This window comes from Numida meleagris, chromosome 9 (assembly GCF_002078875.1).
Source record: "Numida meleagris isolate 19003 breed g44 Domestic line chromosome 9, NumMel1.0, whole genome shotgun sequence".
Lineage (NCBI taxonomy): Eukaryota > Metazoa > Chordata > Aves > Galliformes > Numididae > Numida > Numida meleagris.
The window spans coordinates 2,941,498-2,951,656 of NC_034417.1; the positions used below are offsets into that span (position 1 = coordinate 2,941,498).

The following is a 10,159-nucleotide window of genomic DNA, read 5'->3' on the forward strand; positions in this document are numbered from 1 at the left end:
TTCGCATATCTATAAAATTACAAACACAGCCAGCTTTTAAATTTTACACCGGTCAGGCACAAAGAGATAGATATCTGACCAGTCTGTGAGAGAAAGGGGATGGCAGCTGAAAGAAGGAAGATTACGTGTAATTGTCATAGATTGAACAGTGCACGATGAACTGCTCATAATATTGAAAATCTGGAAAAGAAACAGATGAGGTTCCTCTGTGCCATTACACGCAAGCGGGATGTACAGTGAATGTCAGCCCAGTGACAGATGGAACATGAGACAGAAGCGATGTATACGCTGGTCTGTAAGAGCTAGAAACTCCTATGAAGATCCCACAAGAAAACAAACATTTACTCTTAGCTATAAAAATCAATGTTTCACTGAGGCTTACTTGGTAAATAAGGGAAGTCTCAAAATGTAATTAAAAACAGCAGCCAGCCAAAGGGCAGTCTGCACCACCTACTACATCACATCTCTATAAGCTGCCACAGGCAGCGCTTAACAACACAAATAATAAAAAGAGTAAGTTCTCATACTCGGGCACCGGCTGAAGGTGGAAAGGGCAGAGGATCGGTGTGTTCTCTATCTGCGCAGAGAACTGTCCTGAGGCGCGGCTCAGCTCTCCTGCACTGCAAGGCCCCTTGCAGCCGCTCTGCCCCCGGCACGGCAGCTTCCTGGGCTGTCCTTTCAGCGGGGAAAGCTTGGCCGTGGGCTTCTGCGACTCACCGCCTCCAGGATTCGGGGCGTTCTGTATTGCACTGCAACGTCAAACAGCAGAAGCGTATTAGTTTTGTTTGCCCTCCCCACCCCACAAACCTTTTGGATAAATAACTTAAAAAAAAAAAAGAAGGAGTCGAAGTTATTTTATTCCAATCCTGATGCGAAGTTAACTATCACTGAATAAGCTCACTTAAAGGTAGCAAACTAATAACTAGAAGTGAACCGCACCAGGTTGCCTGAAGCTCTGACACCAGGTAAGTACCTCGCTCCATTTGGTCACAGCAGACCAGAAACACTCATAAACCACGTTGCAAAGGCTAAAGTCGGGGCTTTGACAACTGAAGGGGTGGGGAGAGCCTCATCCAAGCAGTGAGAGGTGCTGCACACGTTTCTTACTCCAGAGCAGTGCTACGCCTTCCTTAAATTCACATGTGAACAATTTACAAGACAAAGCCTTTTCAAGGAAAGAAATGTGACTTTCCTATTCAATGAGGCTTTCGATACAAATTATCAAAGGTTCAGGTACATTTCATGCTCTCATCAACTCAGCCAGAAAACAGAAATTTGGTTTTATTTTTAAAATCAAGTCCAGCTAGTGTGCTACCCATATTTGTGCAACACTGTTTTCCCACGAGAGCTAAGAAAGTAGTTGTGGTGAAAGGTGAAAGATTTAGCAAATACTCAAGTGTTTAAAGCAAATCACTGATTTTAAGTAAATCCCCTGCTCTCTGCTGCTTTAACACAGAAAGATACTTAGTTATCTAAACGCAGAATGCTGCAGGGCCTCAGAGGATACCTTGTCTTAATTCCATGAGCTCATGATCAGCAGGAGATGGCAGTCCTATGAAAGCAGCACAGACCACTGGGGAGAAGGGTTTCTTATCATAGGTCAGCAGCTGCTGAGATCCTGCAAGCTTTCCAGAAGCAAAAGGACAGAAACACGCTTTATCGTTACAAAGCAGCAAGACCTCTTGCCAACACTTGTGCTGCTGATAATTTCAGGCTAGCCCCATTGAAATTGAGTCAGCTGCCCCTCCAGGCACAAGAATGGACAGAACACAGAACTGCAACGCGATTTCATACCTTCTTGCTTTTCACTCTGAGCTACTAACCAAGCTGCAATCCCGCGCGTACTTGGACAACCTACAGACCGACACCTCACACACCCATACCCAGTTGGTGCAGGCTTTTTCTCCTGCATTTTTAGGAATTCAGGAGGAGCTCAAGCAATTTACACAGTTCTGCATGGCTTTGGGAAGGCTCTATGATGAATGGGGGTGGGGGCGGAGGGGAGCTACATTATGGGAAATAATCAGCAAATACAGAATAAAATTCACATTTTCTTCTACAGTGTTATCTTTCTAGCACAATGCAGCCCCAGGCTGTTCTCATCGCATTACTGCCTGTCAAGAGAAGAAAAGCAGGCTGTCAGTCTTCCAGACCTAATACTTAGCCAGACTCCTACAAGTATGCTGTCTCCACGGCCTTTTTTCATCTGCAGTAAAATCAAGGCCTATATAGAGTCACAGTCGTAACTTACAAGCTGAAATTACAGTCTTTCAGTACATCCAATAGGATTGCCAAGCCATTCCTCCAGAGCTGTGACAAGGCACCTGCCTTCAATGTTAATCAAGAAAAGAATTTTTAACAGCAGGAACAGGGCAAAGCAAAAATTACAACCACTCTACCTCATCCTCTTGAGACATACTATTTTCTGGAAACTGTGACGGATCCAGTTTATTTCAGCAATTTCTTGCCGAGAATTTGGGTTATCAAGTCAGCTCCAAGCATAACAACTCAAAATCATTCTCTCTCTCTTTCTCCTTCTACAGTATTACTTTCCCCACTTTTATCTGCTCTCTTTCAGGTACTATCAGGTCTAGTTTCAAGGATCCAGACTTGAAAAATGATTTACTGGGACGGAACCTGAATAAACGGACAGTTCAGTACAAAGTAAGGGTATGGTTCATTAAAAGGGAAGAAAAGAGGTATGTTACCATTTGCTGAAATCAATCTGCAAAGAATGGTCAACAGTGAGATCAGTTGGGCAGGCAGGATTGACTTTCACAGGATCTCCTCCAGCATTTCTCACTGCTTCCCTCATGGCAGCGAAATCCACCATTGCTGGAATTCCACTAACAGAGAAAAAAAGCAAAGTAGCACAATAACACGGGACATCCGGGCACTAAACTCAGAAACCTCCTTGTAAGCCTAGATCCATTTGAGTTCAGAAGTTAAAACCCTGCTATTTTATTCCCCAAATTTTAGAAGTTAATAAAGTTGGCACTCATTCACAACAAGCAACAGCGTGTTTTAGGGTAACATACCTAAAAATACAGGAATCTCAAGAAGATAATCATATCTGCTCTTTTGCCCTGCTATGTTCTGAAGCATACTGTACTTCACTTTAAAACTCACTTTTAGATGCTTATAAAGCCTGATATGAACAATGCTCAAGCTATACTTTTTAATATCTCAGTATATATTACTCTCTTCTTACAAAATCAGTTATTTCTGAAGCTCATAGCATATTACTGAAGCCAAAACTCGTTACTGTTACACTGATAAGCATACTCGAAGCACACAGCTGAAGAGAGAACATAGCATTACTTAAATCATCTTCATTTTGCCGGATAACCCATTACTTCATTCCTACTACCATCATCTTCTTTTCAAAATCTCTTATTCATAAATACATTGTTAGTCTCCAAGACATCTTAAATTTAATATTTGCAAGCTGCTGAAGGACAGTCCTTACAGCTATGCTATATTCAAACCACATCAAGTTATTATCTTGAGAGACTTTAATATATGCATTATTCATTGTTTCAGCTGGATTACACACACTGGTGGAGCAAGCAGCATTTAATCTCCAGTTGTCTGAAGCACAAACTGTTTCAATGAACTGTCAGCCATCTGGCTACAATCTAAACGTCTCCACTTCCATCTGTGTTTTGGCACTGGTCCCGTAAAACACTCATTGTAGGCCAACAGCTTCACCTTCACCAACCCACACTAAAGCCAGGGCACCCTAAGGAACAACAGCTCTTCTTGTGTTACAAGTAATAGTGATGTATCTGTGTTCAGCTTTGGGCGCCTCAGTACAGAAGGGACATGGAGGTACTGGAGCAGGTCCAAAGAAGGGCAACAAGGCTGGGGAAGGGCTTGGAGAATATGCCCTATAAAGAGAGACTAAAGGAACTGGGGCTGTTTAGTCTGGGGAAGAGGAGGCTGAGGGGAGACCTCACTGCTCTCTTCAAATACCTGAAAGGTGACTGCAGTGAGAGCGGGGCTGGTCTCTTCTCACTGGTGACAGGGGACAGGACAAGGGGAAATGGCCTCAAGTTGCAGCAGGGGAGGTTTAGGTTGGAGATCAGGAAAAACTTCTTGACGGAAAGGGTTGTTAAGCACTGGAACAGGCTCCCCAGGGAGGTGGTTGAGTCACCATCCCTGAATGTGTTTAAAATCCGTTTGGATGTGGTGCTCAGGGACATGATTTAGTGGTGGGTTGTTAGGGTAGTATGGTTAGGTTGTGGTTGGACTTGATGATCTTTGAGGTCTTTTCCAACCTGAGCAATTCTATGATCTATGATTCTATCTGCTAAATAACGGAAGCGCTGCATAAGTTCCTAATGACAAAGAGAGAAACTTCAGTATCCAATGGTTGGTGCTATTTATTTTCAAGCTGAAGCATACACGCTACTCATTGAGTTTTCAGCTAATTTGAAAATTTTTCATGTGCTCTACTTACGTAAAATCTTGAAGAACAACTCTGGCAGGACAGAAGGGCACTTCAACATCGTTCTGTTTTGTTTTCCAGTCTAAGATGTTCATAGCATCTGTTTCTTTCACTAAGAAGCCATCACAGTTACGGACACTGGATTCAAACAACACTCGTATGGAATAAGGCAGAATATCTAGGGCAACACAAAATAACTGACTTAATTAGTACAACACCCCGAACTTATTTATGTTTTTATAAATTACAGTTTCACATTTCTGAGGAAGCCCACGTCACTACAAATTAGAAGGAAGAGAGCTATGGGAACCAAACTCTCCAGTTGCTCTTGGGTTTGATCTTCATTATAAAATACAGAACGTTGAGTTGCTTGGTGTGTACGTTACAGAAGATGAGTTATACAGAACTTGAACTGAAGATACCAATGTTTGACTGCACTGTGTTATGACAGCAGCAGCTAAGCAGGTATGCTGTGCCGGCAGGAGATGCATGCAAGACACCTAGAGTTGGCATTACTGATCAAACAGAATGGGAGAAAGGCAACACCTAGTAGAATATTCTAAAAATATATTCTTTTTGTTTGTTCATGTCACTATTTCATTACTTGAGATATCAAGCCAAAAGCAACTAATGCCTGATCATTTTCTTTTTAAAATATATACTGCGATTTGAGGACCAGAAACTCTACTGATATGTGCTGTAAAATTAAACATTTCATAACATACAAAGAACGACAATTCACTAAATATAACTTCCAGTACTTTGTTTCTGATCTAAGGTATTGAGAAGAAACAGCTTTGTGGCATGGTAAAACTAAGGGAACCAGAAATGAGAAAGAAAAAAATTGGGAGAAAAGGAGAAGCGTCACTATTTGCTGCAAACAAAGAATTCACATTTTCCTTCACATACCATTCTTTTCATCATCATTCAAGCAGGCAAATAACTTGGTACCAGTGAGAAATATGAACAAGTTAGTTGCAAGAAGGGAGTTAACTTAGTTCAGGCTTAAGAAAACAAAAGATTTGTTGATCAGTAAGTTCATCCACAAGCTGTTAATACAAGATTTACAGTTCTCATCATGCATCTTGCTAAGGTATCTACTGTTATCTAGTGTCAAGCCACTCAGACTAATACAGAAACATCACCAAAACCATGTTTGAATCAACTCTAATGCCATCACTTTATTTGAAAGTCAAATTACCAGAACAGAACTGCTTGACTTTTTCCTTACAAATACTACGCAGCACACCCTGGCTAACTGTACAGTGGACCAGGTAGCAGTCATCAGCCATGGAGGAGGGATTACTTCTCTCTACCAGGCGCTACTGTACTAGTAGCGTATCCACTATGCAACCACTGCATGTGGTTTTGGGCCTCCCAGAACACAGGAGATCTCAACAAATCCAAGTATACCCAGTGAAGGGCCTCTTAAAATGGTTATGGGGCTGCAGGATGTGTCACACAGGCATGAGAGAGCTGCATTTGCTCACTCTGAGAAGAAAAAGCTACATGAACTAATGTAGTCTGCCACAGTCCAATGGGAACTGCAGAGAAGGTGAAGCCCACCTTTTAAGAAGTGCATGGTAAAGGCACAAAAACAGCCACAAGGTGCAGGAATAGATACCACGGTCAGATACGAGGAAGACGACGTGACAGGGAGGATGGGTAAGCAAAAGATTAAGAGAGACAATGGAATCTCCATCCCTGGAAATTCAAGTGAGAAAGGCTGTCCAAGTTAGCCCCAGTCCCAGCAGTGATGCAGGCCTACAACTCCAGTTGTCCCTTCTGCCCTAACCCATTCCAAGGTCTTCCCAGCTGCCATTTTACCCACAACACATTACTATTTTCAACACTAGCAAAATCAGATTCCCCCTTAAACAAATTGGCAAATAAATGAATTAACAGTTACATGAGAAATCCGATTAACTTGAACGGGCACTATTGTCAGACTATGGTCAGAAGCCCTAAGGCAGAGGGCAAACAGGCAAGAACCAAAGTTAATGCTCTAGCAACAAATTCAGTAAACAATTCCAGATAATGGATAATGACCCACACTGCACTTAAATTCAATATTTTTCTAACACTCGGTTAATGCAAGGCTTCCAACTTCTGCCCATCAATTTGTACTGGAAGAGAAAGATCTTCTTAGCCTATTCTGCTGAATATTTTCAAATTCCGCTGCGGCTCCAATCTTTTTGGACATCTAGATAGAAAGCAGTATCTTCTGTTAGAATTTTCACTGCAGGCCCTTAAAAAAAAAAAGAAACCCACTGAAAGGACTGGTTTTGCTGCTACCACTCCACTGCTTCTTCTCAGACAAAGCTACAAACAAACATTCTACCCCTTCTCATGCTCACCTGGAAGATTAACTTCAGTATTACATTAGTAGAAATTTGCAAGAGCACACAGCTGTTGCACAAAATGTGCAGCAGCCGTTGTTGCACTAGAAAGAGCTCCTCCCTCTTTGCTTCAAAAACAGGGACATAATTACCTCTGTCAAATATGGGCTTGAAGTGAAATACTCACTGGAATTTTTAGTTAAGAAATGTATCTTCACAAAACAGTATGACTAAAAGAAAATCCCAAATATCTCTAATATGTACCTCAAGTAGGAGGAGCTTAACATCAAAGTTAAGAGAATAACAAAAATATGTTCTGATTATCTACAAGAGTAGAACCCATTCCAGCTGATGGTGACCAATAGCTCTCTCCATCTGCATTTCTGCCCCATCCCACATCACTGCACAAATGCTTTTTATTTTTTAGGATGCATCCAGACACAGAGACCAGTAAAAAATAATCTTTTCGGCACATATCACTTAGTGATATATTACCTACTAATGACACGCTGAGATTAAGGACTTGTTTGCACACCACCAGAACTCACTCTTCCGCAGCAACTGCAAGAGCTATCAATCAACTTCATAAAACAATAATAGCATAGAAAATTATAAGCTTTCAAATACATCTGTTAGGAACCCACATACTCACTGCACCTCCTAACACTTCACAGCAGTATGTGGTGCACACTTACTGCAGGTACTGTCCTCATTACAAACTTAGAAGTTATCATTACCATACTTGGTGCCTCCAAGCTTTGAGACATTGTAGAACCTCTTTTGCGGATGGTTTCTCAGTTCTTCAATTACGGGCTGGTAAGGGCTTCCTGAAAAAGAAAAAAAGCACAGAGTTACAGATATCATAGAATCTTTTGAGTTGGAAGAGACTGTCTTGAACGTCTCCAGGGACAGGGCATCCACCACATATCTGGGCAACCAGAAAGCCAGTGTATCACTGCCCCTAGTGTAAAAAGCTTCCTTATATCCAATCTAAGTCTCCCCTCTTTTAGCTTGGAAGTATTTCCCCTTGCACTACCAGAGCAGACCATACTAAAGAGTCTGTCCCCATCTTTCTCACAGCCTCTTTAGATACTGACAGGACACTCTCAGGTCACCTCGAAGCCTTCTCTTTCCCAGGCTGCAAAGCCCCAGCTCCCAGCTTGGAGGTGTTCCATCCCTCAGATGATTTTTGTGACCCTCCTCTGGGCTGCTCCAACATGTCCATGCTGAGGACCCCACATCTGGATGCAGCACTCTAGGTGAGGTCTCAGAGCACAGAGGGGCAGTCCCCCCCGCCTCTTGCCCTGCTGCCCACACTGCTTTGGATGCAGCCAGGATAAGGTTGGCTTTCTGGGCTGTGAGGGCACAATACTGGCTCACATCCAGCTGCCATCCACCAGTACCCCCAGTCCTTTTTGGCAGACCTGTGTTCTATCCTCACATGCCCCAGCTTGTACTGACAGTGGGGACTGCCAAGATCCAGGTGCACACCTTGCACTTGGGTTTGTTGAACCTCATGAGGTTCACCCAGCCGCAGCTCAGCCTGTCCAGATCTCTCCGGATGGCATCCCATCCCTCGGGCATGTCAACCACAGAGGGTTTAGTCACTGACAGAAGGCTCCTAACACCAAATTTTTATTTCTGATTTTACCAAAAATAATACTTCTCTGAGATTTTAGGTAAATTGCATATGGACACATTCTAAATGCATTAAGACACTTGGTGATGTAGCTGGGTGACTAAGATAAACATTAATATTACCAGGCACATACAGGTCATGCAAATCATCAGTGTAGTCAGAAGCCTTGATACACATTTGACCTTTATTGTCTCTGCTGACCATCTACAAAATGGACTTAATGACTCAGATAAGGGATAGGTACGTTACAAAACATAAATCATGACGTGCTAGTCTAACAACAAGCAAGAGGCAAGAACATACCCAACACATTAAGCAAAAATGCCTCTTCAAGAAGACCACCAGCTCGCAAAACGAACGTTTTAATTCAATTGCTAGCAAACTAAACGGGCAGCACCAATGACACCTCATCAAGCCTGAAGAATTTCATTTAAGTCTACGGAATTAAAATCCGGATCACAAAGAGCGGGGAGAAAATGGACACGGCTGTGCCATGGCGGGGCCGCACCTGTGAGCGCGGCACCGAGCAGCGCTCAGCTCCACCACACCGCCCTTTGTCTGCCGCTCGGTTTCACCGTAACGCGCCGCAGCCACAACAACACCGCAAAGCGAGCGCTGCACGGGCGGCTGACAAAGGCTGCGCCGCGGGCATCCGACCGATACAGCCCCGAATGACGGTGGGCACCGCCGGGCGGGCAGCAGCCATCTCCCGCTCCGCGCAGCGGCTGAGAGAACGGGGAGGGGCCCGACAGCGGCGGTCAGGGATAACGGAGGGCGAGCGGGGCGGCGGGAGGCCGGGCCGGCGCCGAGCAGCGGCGAACAAAGCGGCTCTGGTGGGGTGGTACCGGGCGGGGGCCAGCAGCAGCGCGGGGCCCACCCGCCCCTGCCCCCGCACCGCGCTCCCGCACAGCGGCCGCCGGCGCGCGCGGAGGGAGCTGCGCGCTCCTCCTCCCCTCAGCGGGGGCCGCGCTCCAGCCGGGCCGAGACCGCTGCACCGCCGGCCGGACGGAAAGGCCGAGGCGAGACGCGGGGGTCCCGCCAGGGGGGCGGCACGGCCCCCGGGTGCGCGGTCGGCCTGCGGGCGGCAACGGCCCGCTCGCACTGACCTGGCCTGAGAGCGTCCATCGCCGGCGACCATATTAGCTCTGCGGGGAGGGGAGCGGGGCGCCGGGGGGAGCGGGCCCGGGCGGGGCGGCGCAGCTCTCGCGAGATTACACCGCCCCCGCCCGGCTCCCACCTGCCTTCTCGCCGCTCGCGAGACTCGCCGTCTTGCGGCTGCGCGAGGAACGCGCGGTCTCGCGAGACCTCGCACGATGGGCGGAAGTGGGCAAGTGAAGGCACGGAGGCGATCCGCTCTCGCGATAGCTGAGGGTCTAATGACGACGGCCGCGGGGCGGGGCTGCGCCGCGAAGTGGGTGGGGCGGGGCGGCGGGCGGGGCGGGGCTGCGCGTGGTGCGGCGAGGACCTGCCGGGTCTGGTGGTGGGCGGGGGCTGCGCTGTGGGCGCTGGCGACGGGGCGGCGCCGTGCGGTGCCGTGAGGTGCCTGCGTCTCCCCGCTCATCGGTCCCGTGTTGCCTTCATTGCCTTTTTCAGCTGTCACTGAGCGATGGCGCGGCGATGTGGCAGCCGTACGAGGGCAGCTCGGTCCCCTGACAGACCCGGGCAGGCTGCGTGTCTGGGGCTGAAGCCTGATGCACGCTGTGTGATTCCTGGGGAATCGCGGAGTCCTTC

At 46.5% G+C, this 10,159-nt stretch overlaps 1 protein-coding gene across 1 annotated transcript in view; it reads right to left on the reverse strand.

The window, feature by feature from the left end:
- IREB2 (iron responsive element binding protein 2) overlaps window positions 1–9,806 on the reverse strand; it is a 27,571-nt gene extending 17,765 nt beyond the window's left edge. Inside the window, exons 1-5 of the mRNA XM_021406856.1 lie at window positions 9,535–9,806; window positions 7,527–7,616; window positions 4,463–4,628; window positions 2,709–2,846; window positions 528–749 (exon numbers count right to left, since the gene is read on the reverse strand). Coding sequence (XP_021262531.1) covers window positions 528–749; window positions 2,709–2,846; window positions 4,463–4,628; window positions 7,527–7,616; window positions 9,535–9,553 — 635 coding nt within the window. The 5' untranslated portion in view covers window positions 9,554–9,806. The remainder of the gene's footprint in view (window positions 1–527; window positions 750–2,708; window positions 2,847–4,462; window positions 4,629–7,526; window positions 7,617–9,534) is intronic.